Source organism: Mobula hypostoma, chromosome 5 (assembly GCF_963921235.1).
Source record: "Mobula hypostoma chromosome 5, sMobHyp1.1, whole genome shotgun sequence".
Classification (NCBI taxonomy): domain Eukaryota; kingdom Metazoa; phylum Chordata; class Chondrichthyes; order Myliobatiformes; family Myliobatidae; genus Mobula; species Mobula hypostoma.
Window position 1 is genome coordinate 178,854,245 of NC_086101.1, and position 18,440 is coordinate 178,872,684.

Sequence of the window (18,440 nt, forward strand, 5' to 3'; positions counted from 1 at the left end):
TTTCCCCTCTCCACAGACAATTCCTGATCCTATATATTTTTGTTTTAAACTTTATTAAGCAACTGACCAGGCATTTAAGCATGATCACAGTGTACAAGTACTTCAACACAACAATTAACTTGAAAATAGCACGTTACCGCAAAGGAAGTGTCTGTTGCTTGATGACTACAAGCAGCAACTTTGTTACCTCAAATGCGTGGAAATTGCAATAATCAGTTCAATATGAGAGATGGATCACATTATGGAAGGGAGTAGCTATTTATAAGTCTGAGACTGACCACATTAATCAGGAAATACTGTCACTACATCCAGATAAAATGTGTAGATGATAAGACTTGCTGTCATTATATACACTGAATATTTGATAATTTCTTTGCATTACCACTCACCAAATTGTGTAATAATGGAATATTCACTGAGTTACAGAATAGGGGAGGCCCTATTTTTTGTGGGGAGCCCTGATTGTTTCAATAAGAGGAGCGTTAAATTAAGAGCATATTGTTACATTTAACACAGATAGGAACATTGGTCAGAGTAAAGGAAATCTGAGTCAAAAATAGTCTGGTTTATTTCTGTCCTCGTATGATACCAACAAAAATTGTTAAAGGTTTACTGCCCATTTTAAATTTTAAGTGAAGATTGGTATTTAATGTCATTTAATTCATATCATTTACCAGTCTCACCAGACATTATTGTGTAGCCATCAGTTTGTAAATTATTACAATCATCACAATCTGTGTCCTATAAAGTGCTACATTCTCCCATACAGTAAAAATGGTGTAGTACTGCTACTATATAGCATTTGTGGTGAATTTTCTCTACTTCAGAGTCAATGTGCACGACCATTTCACCCACACTGAAGTACAGCTGTTATCACTAACTGTCCAGAATTTGCTCAGGGTTGCATTTTGCTTTAAGCTGCTGGTGTGATGGAACAGCTGGGCTACACAAATAGTACCTTGTATCTTGGGCAATGCTACCTCCCCTCACAGCTCTGCCCTGTGAGTTTTCCAAAATATACTCTCATATCTTTCCACCAGCTCAAAAGACTTTGAACCATTCAGGGTTGGAATTAAAACAATATGAGCAAACAGCTGCGGCCTTTAAATAAAAGTCAAGCAGCGTACTCCCTGTGGCAAACCTGTCCGGTATTTTCAAATGACCTCGAGAACAGGCTGTACAAAATAGGAAGCTTGTATATCAAGGCACCTTCCATTTCAGGAATAAGGCTCGTGCGCAAGAGAGCTGAAGAGGGTGGACCACCAATGACTGGTACCCTGAGGAGAACAGGTCAGTCGTTCTGCACTTCACTGGGCGAGGCAGTGGTGCAACAAAGAAAGTCGACGAGGACAGTGCAATACAACCTACATGATTCTGAGTGAGGCTTTTCACACTTTCTCACTTCTCTGTTGCAGTGAAGAGACTTCAACCCAAAGCACTAACTCAGTTTCTTTTTCCACAGATGCTGTCTGATTTCCAGCATCACTATTATTGTGTTTCTAATATTTTCAGTTTTTACTTAGGACAAGTCAAAAAGATAAAATGTAAGGAGCAGGCCATTCAAGCAGATCACAGCAGATTTTTAACTTTAGCATTGCCTTCCTACAGCATGTCATACTTGGTTATGAAATCTTCTAGTACCAGAGGTTATGGATTTAAGCAGAGAGGGGTTTCGTTCAAAGGAGATGTGAGGAGCACTTTTTTTTAAACGCAGAGAGTGGTGGGTGCCTGGGCTGCACAACCTGAGGGTGGTGGTAGAGGCAAGTACATTATGGACTTTTAAAAGATGATTGAGTAGGCACTGAATGTGAGGGAAATTAAAAGATATGGACATTGTGTAAGCAGAAGGGATTGGTTCAAACTTAACTGGCTTGGCACAACACTGTGGGCTGAAGAGCTGTTCCTGTGCTGTACTGTTCAATGTTTTATAGTAGGGGTTTCTAATCATTTTTATGTCCTAGAACCCTAGTATTAACGGAGGGGTCCATTGACCCCAGGTTGGAAACCCCTATAAAGGAGGCCATTTGTCCCATCTAAACATTTTATTGTGCCATGCAACTCCATATCCCTCAAATCTATCAATCTCTATTTGGGCCACATGTTAGCGTAGTAGTTAACACAATGCGTTACAGTGCCCGATGCAAGATTGGGGCTCAATTCATGCCGCTGCCTGAAAGGAGTCTGTAAGTTCCCCCTATGATTGCATGGATTTCCTCCGGGTACTCCAGTTTCCTCTCACATTCCAAAGGTGTATGGTTAGGGTTAGTGAGCTGTAAGCATGCAATGTTGCCACTGGAGGTATGGCAACACTTGAAGGCTGCACAGGACAATCCTCGCTGATTTGATTTGATACAAACAACACATTTCACTGTATGTTTCGATGTACATGGGACAAATAAATATAATGTTTAAATCTTTAATCCTGAACATACTCCATTGTTACACCTATCACAGTGGGGAGATATATCCATATCCAATGGAGAAACTTCATTTATTCATATGTTTTGGACATGCCCAAGTCCTGAAAAATATTGGAAGGAAGTACTCCAAACTTTTTCTGTACACTTTAAAGTAACTTTTAAGCCTAATCCTTTGACTGCCCTATTTGGTATTGTTGCTAGGGAAAAATATCGTCTTGAAGATATCTGATTTGCACATTCTGGATTTTATCTCTCTTATGGCTAGGAGGGCGCTTTTGCTTAAATGGAAGGATGCTCTTCCGCCTAATCACGTTCAGTGGTTACAGGATGTTATGGCTTGCTTAAATTTAGAAAAGATTCGGTGTTCAATTTCTGAATCTAACCAAGATTTTCAAAATTTGCGGGGGCAGTTTTAAAATCATTTCATAATCTTTGATATTTTGTTAAAGTACAGAAGCTGTTTAATAGCATATTATATTATCTGATAAGGTTTTTTTTTCTTTACCAAACAGCTTCGACTTTGGTAGTGGGTATAGATTTTTTTATATATAAAATTGTTTATATTCTAACATACGAATTAATCTAATCTATAGGGTAAGGAGTTTGTTAATGTGATTCAATATAATGTATCTGGTATTATATTTTTTCTTTTGTTTTATGATGTGTATTTTCTTGGACTCTGTATTCTTCTATGTAGAAATTAATAAAAATATTGAAAAAGAAGAATCCCGAATATACTGAGTGATTTTGTTGTTACAGCCTTCTTGTAGATAATTCTGAAGACTCGCCAACTTGTGAGTGAAGAAATTTCTCATCCAACTTAAGGGCCAACCCTCTATTTTGTGACTGCGAATCTTGGTTATCCTTTTCAGGAGAAGCAAAACTCTTCATCTATCTTATCAGGCCTATTGAGAATTCTGTAATTTCAGTCCAGTAATATTTAGGCCACAAATCAAATAGTGCACAAGAGTGTGCAGAAGAACTTTTCAAGGATACAATTGGGACCAGCAAAATGGAAAAAATGTAGCTATAAAGATATGAAAAGAAATAAAAAGAATAAAGGATTATCCTTTCTGAAACAGATAGTTAACGAGGGACAACTATGTTGTAAAAAATCCTGAAGGGCCTAGATATAGTAAATAAGACCTGATGTCACTTAGAGCTATCAAAACCTGGCAAAACAAATTTAAGTTAGAATGAACATTGACGTCTCCAACTTCCGCTAACGCCCCACCTCCCCCTCGTACCCCTTCCATTGTTTATTTATTTATATACACACTTTCTTTTTCTCTCTCTGTCCCTCTCACTATACCCCTTGCCCATCCTCTGGGCTTTCCCCTTCCCCCCCTTTTCTTTCTCCCAAGGCCTCCTGTCCCATGATCCTCTCATATCCCTTTTGCCAATCACCTGTCCAGCTCTTGGCTCCATCCCTCCCCCTCCTGTCTTCTCCTATCATTTCGGATCTCCCTCTCCCCCTCCCACTTTCAAATCTCTTACTAGCTCTTCCTTCAGTTAGTCCTGACGAAGGGTCTCGGCCTGAAACGTCGACTGTACCTCTTCCTAGAGATGCTGCCTGACCTGCTGTGTTCACCAGCAACTTTTATGTGTGTTGCTTAAGTTAGAATGGATCACCCAGAGAATGATAAGGGTTTGGAATTCACTACATGAAACCCTCATCACATTTCAACAGCGCAACAATTTTCCAGTGGAACTCAGCCAGTGAAGGTACGTGTGTGGGATAAAGTGCAGGTGAAATTCATTTTCACCTACCCTGTAATGGTGCTCAACCTGTTGGGTTTCTCCAATCAATGCTTTTTTTTGCTCCAGATTCCAGCATTTGCAGTCCCATATCTAATATTTAAACAGTACTTGCTGCACAGGACAATGCTCGCTGATTTGATCTGATGCAAACGACACATTTCACCGTATGTGTGACAAATAAAGCAAAATTTTAATCTTTAATCCTGAATATACTGATTCTGCAGATGCTGAAAATCTTGAGCAACACACACAAAATTCTGGAGGAACTCAGCAAGCCAGGCAGCATCTGTGGAGGGGAGTAAATAAGCTACCTTTTGGGTTGACACCCGTCATCAGGACTGCAAAGGAAGAGAAGCTAGAATAGAAAGATGGGAGAAGGGGAAGGAGCACCAGCTGAGGGGGAGAAGGATGAAGAAGAAGCTGGGAGGAGATAGATGGAAGAGGTAAAGGGCTGAAGGAGGAGGAATCTGATAGGAGAGGACAGTGGTCCATGGAAGAAAGGGAAAGAGGAGGGGCACTAGAAGGAGGCGATAAACAGGTGAGAGGGGCAAGCATCTAACACTGGAAAGCAGGATTAGACTGGGTAGCTCCTTCCGGACTTGAAGATGGGCAACCCAAATGATCTTCTGTGTGGTAAAAATTTCTATCTCAACATTAGTGTGCCAATTTCATTTCCCAAATTACCTATTCCACTGGCAGCTGAGCAAGCTTCATTTATTCCTAAATTAAGTGCTTTTTTGTTCCTTTTGCTTGCTGGAACAGTGCCAAGACCATTTAAATGCATTATGCAGTAGCATTTATAGGCAGAAGACAGACGAGAAATGTCCTTTCATTATCGAGAGCCTGTGTGAAACGAACTGCTGGAGATAAAGGAAGTTTTTAGGCCTCTGTATTGTAACAAGGATAGGTCATTTGAGTCAGAGCTGCCTGCATTTGATTAGATATGGACTGATTTGTCCATATCCCTATCTTTGCTGAATATCACAAAACCCCTGACAAAAAACTATATGCAAATCTTGAAAGCTACAACTAAATCACATCTACATTCTTGTAGAGAGCTTCTCACTGATTCTCATACAGTGTTTTGTTTTCATTTTTTAAATTGTCAAGAATATAAAGATAAAGATAAGCTTGTCACATGTACATTGAAATATACAGTGGAATGCATTTTGCATCAAATCAAATGAGCAAGGATTGTGTTGCGCAGCCCACAAGTGTTGCCACAACACAGCATGCCCACAACTTACTAACCCAACTTTTAAATGTGGGAGGAAATCCATGCGCTCAAGGTGAGAACGTACAGACCGCATGCAGACCAGTGGGGATCGGATCCCAATCTTACAGGTAGCAGAGTTATAATGTTATGCTGACTGCTAAGTCATTTTAATTTATCGAGGAGCAAGTCTTTTTAAAGACCCTGGTATTGTACATCCTCCACGTGAACAATCAAATGGTTTCTCCACATCTACCTGTATCATTTCAAATACCTTGATCAGATCATCCCCAATCTTCTAAACTGAAGGAATATAAAGCAAAGTCATACACAGTTACAGAGAAAAGAGTTGAGCTCCATGCTCGCTATGGTCATGTTAACCACAGTATCTACAGATCCATATTAATCTCATTTTTCACCACCTGGGACTGCAGCTTTCTGCGCCATGGCCATCCAAACACTTATTCAGACACTCCTCAATGATGCAAGAATCTCTGCTTGCACCACTCTCCATCCCAGGGAGCGTGCTTCAGATGACAGCAACTCTGTAAGCAGGAACTGTAGTGTTGAGGTTAGTGTAACACTATTACACCGCCAGTGACCTGGGTTCAATTCCTGCCACTGTTTGTACGTTTTCCCTGTTACCACGTGTGTTTCCTCCAGGTACCATGGTTTCCACCCACATTCCAAAGAGGTAAGGGTTAGCTGGCCAATTAATCACCTGGGTGTAACTGGACGACACAAGCTTGTTACAATGCTATATCTCTAAAATAAAAAACAACATTTCTTCCTCCAATTCCCTCTCAATCTCCTGCCCCTTACCTGAAACAAAGCCCTCTTGCTTAAGTTGCCTCTTGTATTGGGAAAATGTTTCTCACCACCTATCCTCTATACCTTTCATCATTTTGAAGACCTCAATCAGATCCCTTCCCAGTAAATGGTCCTACCTTTCAATGTGTACATCTTAGGCTTACTGGTCCTCCAAAAATACATCACCTCACACCAATTTCATCTTCTATTGCTTTGCCCATCTTACAACTGTTCAATATTATCTCACAACCCAAGACTACTCTCCTCACTGGCAACAACACCACAAGCTTCACGCATCTGCTAACTTGCATATCGTACCTCCGAAAAATTGTTAATGCAAGTAAAAGTGAGGTCCATTGTACCGCTCACTCTGGAGTACCGAATGTTACATGCTTCCAATCACAGAAGCAATCCACTTCCCATCTCTCGTTATCAAGCCACTTTTGGATCCAATTTCCTAACTTGCCCTAGGCAAGTAAACTTGGGCTTTAATCTTTCAAGTCAGTCTCCAATGTGCCACCTTGTCAAAAGTTTTACAGGAGTTTACTGCAAAAGTCATACTTTTTAAAAAATAAAATGTATTACTTCCTTCAAAAAATTCAATGAAATTAGTCAGATAGGATCTTCCCTTAACAAAGCCTAGGGCTAATTAGAAAATAGGATCCAAAATTGACTTGATCCTTATTGGCTCCACATTAGTATAAGCCAAAGGGTCAATACAGGTTTGCTAATTCCAAAAGGCAAGTCACTGAGATTCTAAACTATTATATTCTTAATACCAAACTTACTCTGTTCTTTTTCCAGTTTGCCCCTCCAGACACTGATATACAAGCTATGGCACTAAGACACAAGAGGTGGTTTGTTTTTGTGATTGGAGAAATCAGTGCTACAGTCCTTACTGTTTGTTCAAAGTTCAAAATAAATTTATTACCAAACTAAATATGTCACCATATACAACTCTGATATTCGTTTTCTTGGGGACATGCACAGTGAGTTCAACAAAACAGCATAAAATCAATGAAAACCACACATGACGAAGATGGACAAGCATCAAATGTGCAAAAGACAAACTGCACAAACACAAGAAAAAAAAATCACAAATATTAAGGAGGTGTCAAGTCCTTAAAAGTGAATCCATTGGTTGTGGAATTAGTTCAGTGTTGGGGTAAGTTCTCTGGTTCAAGAGCCTGATGGTTGAAGGGTACTAATTGTTCATGAACCTGGTGGTGCAGGTCCTGAGGCTCCTGTACTTCCTTCCTGATAGGAGCATCAAGAAGAGAGCACGACCTGGATGGTGGAGATCCTTGATGATAGATGCTGCTTTCCTGTGACAGCAATCCTTGTAAGTCTATTCAATAGTGGAGTGGGCTTTTCCTGTGATGGACTGGACTGTATTCACTACTTTTTTTTGAGGGTTTTTCCATTCAAGGGCATTGGTGTTCCAATACCAGGCCATGATGGAACCAGTCAGTATACTCTCCACCATGCATCTATAAAAGATTGTCAAGAATTCTAGATGACATGCCAAAACTGTGCAAACTTCAAAGAGAGTTTTATTATATACATTAACAATTTGTAGTAGATATGATATGCATTTGAGCTGATGAATGAAAATTGGTGGCACTGTTGCCACAGAGGAGAGTATCTTTGATTGAGTTTAGAGTTTAGAAATTGAGAAATTTTGCTGCAATTGTACATTGTATTGGTGAGACCACACCTGAAATAGTGCATAATTTTGGACCACTACCTGGAAATGTAGTGGCGTTGAATGCAATTCAAAAGAGATCCACCAGGCTCATTCCTGGGTGGAGAGGAGTGTCTGATCAAGGGGGGCAAACAGATTGGGATGGTATTCTTTGGAGATTAGAAAAATGAAGGGCATGTTACAACCTTAGTGAAATATGCAAGATCCAAAGGGGACACAGCAATGTAGATGTTGAGCTGTTTCACTACAGAGAAATGACAGTTGCAAAATAAGAAATCAGTCATTTATTATCCAAGGGAGGGAGAAATTTCTTCCTACATGGAATGGTGAATCTCTGGAATTCTCCCACTTTCAACTCTCTTACTAGGTCTTCTTTCAGTTAGTCCTGATGAAGGGTCTCGGCCTGAATCGTCGACTGTACCTCTTCCTAGAGATGCTGCCTGGCCTGCTGCGTTCACCAGCAACTTTGATGTGTTTTGCTTGAATTTCCAGCATCTGCAGAATTCCTCGTGTTTGCGCCACTGGAATTCTCTCTCCCATTTTGAAGGGGAAGTAGATAAATTAGAAAGATTGGGGAATTGAGAGTCTGGCATAGAAGAGTTATGTACCTAGAGTACATCAGCCAGGATATTGAACGGTGCGGCACACTTGGTACACCAGGTAGCCCACTTCTGTTCCTATTTTCCGATATTCTTCAATTGAGCAAATATTTCCTTCAGAAATCTATCCCCCAATAATAATAGAACAATTTATTTATTAGACCTACAATTATTCATCGATTAAAAACCTACATTCTGTTCCATCAAAGACTACCCTGTCCCATTTGCAAGCATCAAGGAAATACTCCGGATTAAGTCTGAGCAAAACTTTGCACAGTTTTGAGTTAGGCCGAGAGGCCTGCTTTCATGCGGAATTGTTCCCTCACTCTACATCTGAAACAACGTTCTCGTTTCTGAAATTAAATTCTGTTTATTGGCATTTGTTTTGGCAATGCCTCAGTTTTATATGGAATAATTTTACTTCCTCTCCCCCAAAAACAATACATCTTTGCACCCACTATCACACACACAGCCTGCATCCACTATGGTTTTGGATAACAAAGTACCAGAATACAAATAATATAACACGGCCAAGTCAAAATGACATGGGTCTTCGGAGTGTAGTTAGGATTAAAGAACACTAAGCCCTCGCCACAAGTATTCAAATAGACAACTCATGTTAGATGGCATTGAATTTATTGATCAGTAAATCATTCAAGTAAACAGCATGTTTGATCATTCTATTAACATGAGCAATGTGGAGTTTGGAAAGGCAAAGAGGCATCAGTAGAGAAGCCACTTATTAAGGAACACCTAATTTCCATTATGTTACAAGAACCAGAGTGTTCCTGTAGTTGGACAATTAACAATTCACAAGGAAAACTTCTTCACTCAGGGTGGTGAGTGTGTGGAACGAGCTGCCAGCACAAGTGGTAGATGCGATTTTGATTTCAACATTTAAGGGAAGTTTGGTTAGGTACTTGGAGGGCTATAAGTGTGGATGCAGGTTGATGGGACTAGGCAGTTTAAATGGTTTGGCACAGAATGGATGGCCCAAAGTTTCTGTGTTATAGCTTCTGTGACTCTATGACTTCACTTCAAAAGCTAGCGACTATATTGCTTTTTAAGTAGGGGTGGAAGGGCAGCCTAGTGGTTAGTGTAATGCTATTACAGCACCAGCAATTAGGGTTCAATTCTCGCTGCTATCTATAAAGACTTCGTATGTTCTCCCGACAACTACGCGTGTTTTCACCAGGCACCCTGGTTTCCTCCCACATTCCAAAGATGTACGCCAAGGCTAGGGTTAGTAAGTTGTGGCCATATTCTGTTGGCACTGGCAGTGTGGCCACACTTGCAAATGGAACCCAGCACATACTCGGACTGTGTTGGCTGCTAATGCAAATGATGCATTTCACTATGTGTTTTGACATACATGCGACAAATAAAGCTAATCTTTATCTTCAGATGCTAGTGGATGCAATTTCTGCCTGATCTAAGACTTTAGAAAGTTGTTGTGCTCGTACAGTAATATTGCAAAGGAACACACTCTTCAAGCGACCAGCCACTGGCTGGCCATCAAGCACCTACCTATACTAATCTCATGTCTCAGCACTTGGTCCATGTCTTGGTGATGATCAGGTTCAGAATGAATCTATCTCCTTGATGTGAATGTTATGGAGACACAGATAGTCATAGTCATACTTTATTGATCCCGGGGGAAATTGGTTAAATTTGATGATCCAATAATCGCTGTAAAGCTACTATAAACTTGAAATGTGCACAATGTTCAGTTATAATCAGGCAGCAGGGAAAGCAGAACTCTTGGCATTTACATTAAAGGTGAGTTTTATTTGTTACATGTGCACTGAAACATACACTGGCATATGTCATTTACGTCAATGGCCCACACGGTCTGAGGACGTGCTGAGTGAAGCCTGAAGTACCGCCATGCTTCCAGCACCAACGTAGCATACCCACAAATTACTAACCCATATGTCTTTGGAATGCATGAGGAAACTGGAAGAGCTGGAGGAAACCCATATGGTCAAGGGGAGATTGTACAAACTCCTTAGAGACAGCGATGGAAATTGAACCCCTATTCCTGGCGCTGTAATAGTGATACACCAACTGTTACGCTACCTTGCCGGTATAAACAATTACGTGGGGCTCAGAAAGGGTGGATAGTAAAAAAAAACTATCACCTTGTGGTGGTAGCATCTAAAAATATAGGGCATAGGCTTATGATAAAGGATAAAATGTTTCGAGGAAGACAGAAAACTATCTGAGAGAGTGCTGGAGGCACAGATTTTTTTTACTGTATTTAAGAGGGCGCTGAATAATCAAGATGTAGAAGGCTCCAGACCAACTGCTGGTCAGCAGGACATGATCAGTCAAAGGGAATATTTCTGTACTAAGTGACCTGATGACTCCATGACTCCAACAATATTTTCCTTGTTGCTTTGATTGTCATCTATGCTATTTATTAAAAGAACCTGAAGCTAATCTTTTCTCTGTTTCATAACGTCTTCTAACTAGCTTCATTGTTATGACTGCATATGGTTATGGGTGCAACATTCGTGGTATATATTCTACGTGCAGCAGTACCCACAGCAAAATGGTGTACATTTGCAATGTCTTACATTCCTATAAAGTACAATATACAGGAGAGAGTAGGTATCTAGCAGGAGGGGTGAGAAAGAAAGACTCCAGTGAGATCACAGATGAAGTACAAAATACTCTGTAGATGCCTGAAAGCAAGAACATTTAAAATGTGGTGATCCTGACAATATGGCATAAACAGTGGCTCAAAGAGGCAGAAACCAAATATATTCTTGATCAAGTACTTGAGATCTACATTAACAAGACAATTCTGGGAAAATATTAAAACCACAGGAGCTTCAAAACAACTGGGAAAACAGACAAGCAGATTCTAATGCAAGTTCAGATCTTGCCCGTGATTGGGAGTTTAATTCCCGCCAATGCCTGTAAGGAGTTTGTATGTTCTCCCTGTGAATGTATGGGTTTACTCCGGATGCTCCGGTTTCCTTCGACATTCCAAAGATGTAGTAAGTTTGCTAGTAAGGTTGGGGTAGTAAGTTGTAGGCCTGCAATGTTGGCGCTGAAAGCATGGCAGCACTTGAGGGCTGCCTCCTGCATACCCTTGAACTCTGCTGGTCTTTGATACAAACACATTTCACTCTGTGTTTTGATGTACATGTCACAAATAAAACCAATCTTCAAATTTCTTAAAAACGAATGTTCTGCAAAAGATGTACTTCACAAAAAGTAACAACAGACCAGCTGGTAAGCGTTGCAGCAAAGAAATCAATGCCTGAGGTGTTAAAAAGGTACATGTGCTACAGGCTTGTGAGGTCATCAGATTACTAGGGCCATGCTCATGGACAATCATCAACCACCATCTCATTTAAAGAAGTGAGGTTATTCTCAAATAATTTCAAGTGTTGTCTAAACCTTTCTAAAAGTTTCCTGGGTAACATTTGGCGATAGCTGAAAAATGTTTTGGTTACTGGATTAAAAGATAACAAATTTTGGTGCTGAGGCATTTCACTTCCTGTTTTTATTTTAAATGTTCATCTTCCAAAATAGACATCATTAACCACACAAAAAAAAATCATTAGGGACGTTATGCTATGCAGCCATTTCCATTTGCAAATGTGTGCATCAATAATAAAGTCAACCGAATTAAAGCAGAAAATGAGGTTCAATATATCACTACAGCGCATCTTCATCCAATGCACGTAGTAACCTCCATGAGGGTCAGGTAGCAGCTGCTGGTTTTGTGCATACGTGGACCACAGTAATTGGCAGGTGCTACCACAGAAATGAAACCACGAACTACCAAATAAAAAATAGTGCAAATAAAGGAGTAATCATGATCACCTTATACAATGGGAGCCTGTATGGGTTTTCGATGTTAAACGGCCCATTAAAGGGTAGCACTCCTGCTAAAAGTCAGCGTTGCCATATGGCACAGACGGAAGACAAACTTTCCACTTAGTTTATGACATAAACTTGCATAATTTGTGAAACTTCGATCTTCAGATCTATTTTACACGTACATTTTTTCAGGCAAATTTAATTCGACATAAATAATGCATGGGTAGAAAAGTACACGTATCCTCCACGCAAATATGTCGAATAACGCCAAGTAATGAAATTAATCGAAGCGGTAAAATAGAGCAAATCTTGGACATACACTACACTACAAAAAGGCTGCTGAAGCGGTCTTGTACTAGAAAAGTGAGGCAAAAGGTATAGTGGGTGCCAAAAGTGCTTAGGAAGAACAGAACGTCAATATTCAGTAGAACAAACACGAGAAAATAGGACTTGAGGAGAACATGAGGCAAGGACACAGAACGAAGAAAAGAAGCTTTCAGCAGAAGAGAAATGAAGGTTTCTTCAGGGGAAAGGATCTGGACAGAGAAGAAATGCTTCCGAGGACAAAGTAAGTCCACATTTTGACTGCAGCAACTTTCTCCCGACCCCATCCACGCTCCAGTTACAGAACTCATAATTCCAAGCGGCGAGACCACCACCAGCCACTCCCATTGCCCCTCAATCCCCCGTTCCGACCATGTTACTGATCTCTGCCGACGGGCTTCCCATCTACCCATTTCACCTGGTCTCCCCAACTGAAACCTCTACCTACCGGATCCTCTCGACCTTTGTTGGGACGCCAATATGCCGCGTTTCTTTCCTCACGCCCCACCATTTCCCCCTTCTGTGTCCTCAACCCCCACTTTAGAGTTCCCCTAGAGTCCCAATGGCAATCACCCTCGGACTCTGATACATCCCCCCTCCCCGGGTCTTACCACTCCCGAAGTCCACACACACACACCTGTTTTCGATGTTCTGTGTCCCTTTAAAGTCCCTTCTCCCGCTCCCATCCCCCAAGACTAGGTACTCTTTGTCCCCCACACCCCGATGCTGACCACCCTGTGTTATCCCTCTGCTCCCACTAATCCCTCAGCTCCCCTTACTCCTCCACCAACCTCAGAAACTCCCTTCCCCTCTAACCTCGCACCCCTGCCTCCCGCCCCGCCTAAACCAGTCTCTGCCCCTTTCATCCCCACTGTTGCCCACTCTCCATCAGTGACCCTACCTAACCCACCCACTCCCTTATCCCTCAAACCTGCAGCCGCTGTCGTCCCTGCCGTCCAGCCTGCCCCAGTTTCCCCCACCTTACCACACCCCACCGACCCGGCCCACTCACTCACAGTATGACTTTGGAGACCTGGATGTGCACCGGGACGCTGCGCTCCTTGAAGGCGGTGGTGAGGAAACAGCCGAGCGTCAACACGGCCATCACGCTCAGCGAGAAGGCGAAGAGCGAGTTAGCCCGAGACAGCGCTGTGTTCATGGCGGCGAAGCGGGAAGAGCAGCCGCGGGCCGCACAGACAGCGGAGAGGGGGAAGAGGCAGTGAGCGGACAAGCAACACGTCAGGCCCCCGCCGATTGGCACCTCCCGGAAACTGCAGCCGCGTCCTTCGGTTCCGTGACAAACCTCGTCCGGGCAACACTGTCGGCAGGTGGAAGGAGGGAAGTGTCTGTGTGACTCCAGGTAGAGAGCGAAAATCCGGAGCTGGGGCGTGTGCTGTTGTGGGAGAAGGAGGGAAACTGGGCTGTGTAATTCAGCCTTGTAGATTTATGTAAAATGGGTGATGGAGGAGAAGGAGATGGGCAGAGAGCTGGAATTGAATGGAATGAAAAGTAGAAAATACGGATAATTTATGTGGAGGTTAGGAATTAAGGGTAGAGAGGGGCAAGAATTGATGAACATTTTTGAGAGTTGATGGATTTGAGAGTGAGGATTGAAGGTAAGGGTAGAGGAAGGTAGCAATTAATGGTGAGGGTGCGGTGGAAATGGTGTTAGAGTGTTGCCTAACTCAAATAAGATGGAAGAAGAGGGTAAGTGGGATTAACCTACCAACCTTTGGACTGTGGGAGGAAACTAGAGCACCCTGAGGAAACCCACACGACCATGGGGAGAACGTACAAACTTCTTACAAGCAGCAATGGGAATTGAACCCTGTCGCCTTACTGTAAAGCATTGTACTAACCAATTACTTGGAGGTAATATATAAAAGGAAAATCAATAACAGAAGGCAAAATAAAGTGGTACAGTTACAAAGAATGTAAAATGCAGCTAGATAAATAATTTTCAAGGGCTACAATGAGGGCGAGATCTTTCAATCTAGAAGGATCAAGAGTTTGTCTTTATCATACAAAAGAGGTCTTTTCAAGAGGGATGATAGAAACTACTCGCCCAGAAGAATACCAGGATGGTGCAAAGTCATCGTTTTATTTCTAAACAATAAAAATGTGCCATCTTTTTCATTGTGATTTACTGACACTTCGTCCTGCATCACTGATTCCCACTATAATGGTGAGGTTGGTTCTCTTTTAGCTGGAAAATTGTCAATTTCACTTTTAGTTTGCTGCGAGTCCCTCTTCCCTTGAGGCTAAGTATCTGCAATTCTTTTGTGCAACAGGTTACGCACAAACAGTCTTAGTTCTTTGCTAATTAGGGGATAGAAGTTCCACTTGGTTAGCCTCTACCCTGATGACAAAATATCACAAATGACCTGACTTGGTCCAACCAAGCAGAGTTCACTGCCAAGAAGGCCCACCAGCGCCTTTACTTCCTGAGAAAACTAAAGAAATTTGGCCTGTCCTGTAAAGCCCTCACTAATTTTTATAGATGCACCGTAGAAAGCATTCTTCTAGGGTGCATCACAACCTGGTATGGAAGTTGTCCTGTCCAAGACCGAAAGAAGCTGCAGAAGATCGTGAACACGGCGCAGCACATCACACAATCCAATCTTCCGTCCGTGGACTCACCTTACACCACACGCTGTCGGAGCAGTGCTGCCAGGATAATCAAGGACACGATCCACCCAGCCAACATACTTTTCGTCCCTCTTCCCTCCAGGAGAAGGCTCAGGAGCTTGAAGACTCGTACGTCCAGATTTGGGAACAGCTTCTTTCCAACTGTGATAAGACTGCTGAACGGATCCTGACCCGGATCTGGGCCGTACCCTCCAAATATCCGGACCTGCCTCTTGGTTTTTTTGCACTACCTTACTTCTCAATTTTCTATTTTCTGTTTTATGATTTATAATTTATTTTTTAATATTTACTAATTTTAACTATTTTTAATATTTATAATATTTAATATTTGTAATCCAGGGAGTGTGAAGCACAGAATCAAATATTGCTGTGATGATTGTACGTTCTAGTACCAATTGTTTGGTGACAATAAAGTGTAAAGTTTAAGTATAAAGTAAGTAAAAGTAAAATGATGAGGCTACTCTCAGGTTGGAGGAACAACATCTTGCATTCTCTCTGGGTAGCCTCTAGTCTGATGACATGAACATAGATTTCTCTAACTTCTGCTAATTTCTCTCTCTTTCCCTTCTGTCCTTTTCCATTCCCCATTCTGGCTCCCCTCTTACCCCTTTTCTCCTCTCCTGCCCATCATCGTCCTTTGGTGCACCTTATCTTTCCCTTTCTTCCACATTCCACTGTTCTCTTCTATCAAATTCCTTTGTCAGCCTTTGACCTTTTCCACCTATCACCTCCCAGCTTCTTACTTCATTCCCCTCCTCCCCTGACAGCCACCTTCTCAATCACCTTGTTTCACCTCTCACCTGTCAGCTTGTACTCCTTCCCTGCCACCCCCCCCCCCACCACCTTACTCCGGCTTCTTCCCCTTCCTTCCCAGTTTAATGAAATGTATCAGCCCCAGACGTTGACTGTTTATTCCTCTCCATAGAGGCTGTCTAACCTACTGAATTCCTCCAGCATTTTGTGCTTTGCCTTGTGCCCTTAACTCCTGGTGGAGTTGTCGGGATCTGTTCCATCTGTCGTGGTTGTGTGCCAGAGCCTGAGTCACCGCAAATGTTTTCCCTGTTCCCTGTCCATTCTTTAATGTTGTCCATCCATCTTTTCCTTTGTCTACCTCTCCTTCTTTTCCCCTCCGCAGCTCCTTGTAGAACGGTCTTTGCAAGACCACTGGAGCTTGTTACGTGGCCGTACCATCTCAGTTTTCTTTTCTTCACCGTTGTGAGAAGGTCTTCATGGGGGCCGATGTGGTGTTGGATGGTCTTGCGGACCTGCTCATTCGTGATGTGGTCCAAGTATGAGATGCCCAAGACGTTGCCATAGCATCTCATTTCCAATGCCTGTATCTTCCTCTGTAGCTGTGCTGTGAGGGTCCATGTCTCACATGCGTACAGGAAGATGGAGAATACCAGTGCATGCAGGAGTCTGATCTTGTACTTCCTGGTGGTGTTGCTGTCCCTCCATATTGTCTTGAGTTTGCATAGTGCTCCTTCATCCTCAAAACCTCTCCTATCCGTGAACTTATCTGGATGGCCTTTAGCTGTTGCTAATGTGCGTGCCTCAACCAGTGCTTCTGGCAGCTCATTCCAAACAAACACAACCCTTTTTGTGAAGAAGCAGACCCTGATGTTTCTTTTAAATATCTTGCCTCTGATCGCAAAACTATACACTCTCGTTTTTAGCACCCGCTCCCTGGGAAAAAGCCGATGTGTTTTCATCCTGTTTATACCTGTCACGATCTTGTATACCTTTATCGCAGGGGTTCCCCACCTTTTTTTGTGCCGTGGACCAAAACCATTAAGCAAGGGGTCCATGGACTCCAGATTGGGAACCCCTGATCTATCAGGTCACCACTCAATCCCTGTGTTTTAGGAAATAAGAATTTAGTCCTTGCAAGCTCTGCTTGTAACTCAGGCACCCAAGTCCAGCAACATCTTACTAAATCTTTGCAGCACTCTTTCTAGCTTAATACCATCTTTCCTATAATAGGGTGACCAAAACTGTACAGAATACTGCAAAGTAACTGTAACATAATTTCCCAACTCCCATCCTCAAAGGCCTGACTGATTCACCACCTCTCTGCCTGTGATGCCACTTTCAGTGAACTTTGCCCTTGCTCTCCAAGGTCCCTCTGATCCATAATGCTCCCCAGGGCCTGGCGATTGATGTATACGTCCTACCCTGGTTTGATCTTTCAAAATGCAATACCTCACATTTATTTGGATTGAAATCTCAGCTTTCATCTGTAGCTGGCTGCTCAAGATCCACCTGTAATTTTTCTTAACCTTCTACAATACTGACAAAACCACCTATTTTAATATAAGTCCATAAGATATACAAACGTTTGTAGGAGCAGAATTAGGCCAGTTGGCCCATCTAGTCTGCTCTGCCATTTCATCATGACCGATCCATTTTCCTGTCAGCCCCAATCTCCTGTCTTCTCCCCATATTCTTTCATGCCCTGGTAAATCAAGAATCTATCAATCTCTACCCTAAATAAGCATGAAGACTTGGACTCCACAGCTGCCTGTGGCAACAGATTTCAAAGATTCACCACTCACTGGCTCAAGAAATCCCTCCTCATCTCCATTTAAAAAGGACACCCCTCTATTCTGAGGCTGTGTCCTCTGGTCATAGACGCTCCCACCATAGGGGAAAGTCGACATCCACTCTGTCAAGGCCTTTTACCATTCAATAGGCTTCAGTGAGTTCACCCCTCATTCTTCTGAATTCCAATAAATACAGGACCTCAGCCATCAAATGTGCTTCATAGTACAAGCCATCCAATCCTAGAATCATTTCCTTTGAACCCTCTGCAGTTTCAGCAAATCCTTTCTAAGATAAGAGGCCCGAAGCTGCTCACAATACTCCAAGTGAGTCCTCACCAGAGCTTTATAAAGTTTCAACATTACATTCTTGCTTTTATATTGTAGTCCTCTTGAAATGAATGCTAACATCGCATTTGCCTTCCTCAGCACAAACTCAATTAGGGAATTTTACACAAGTCCCAAGTCCCTTTGCGCCTCAGTTTTTTGTATTTTCTCTCCATTTAGAAAATAGTCAACCCTTTCATCTTTTCTACCAAAGTGCATGACCTAACATTTCCCACACTGTATTGCATCTACTAT

General features: G+C 42.2%; 1 protein-coding gene across 1 annotated transcript in view; it reads right to left on the reverse strand.

Annotated features, from left to right (window-relative positions):
* spcs3 (signal peptidase complex subunit 3) overlaps positions 1-13,955 on the reverse strand; it is a 30,486-nt gene extending 16,531 nt beyond the window's left edge. The window contains exon 1 of the mRNA XM_063049457.1: positions 13,686-13,955. Within this exon, the coding sequence (XP_062905527.1) occupies positions 13,686-13,828 (143 nt within the window). The 5' untranslated portion in view covers positions 13,829-13,955. The remainder of the gene's footprint in view (positions 1-13,685) is intronic.
* Positions 13,956-18,440: the final 4,485 nt, after the last annotated feature.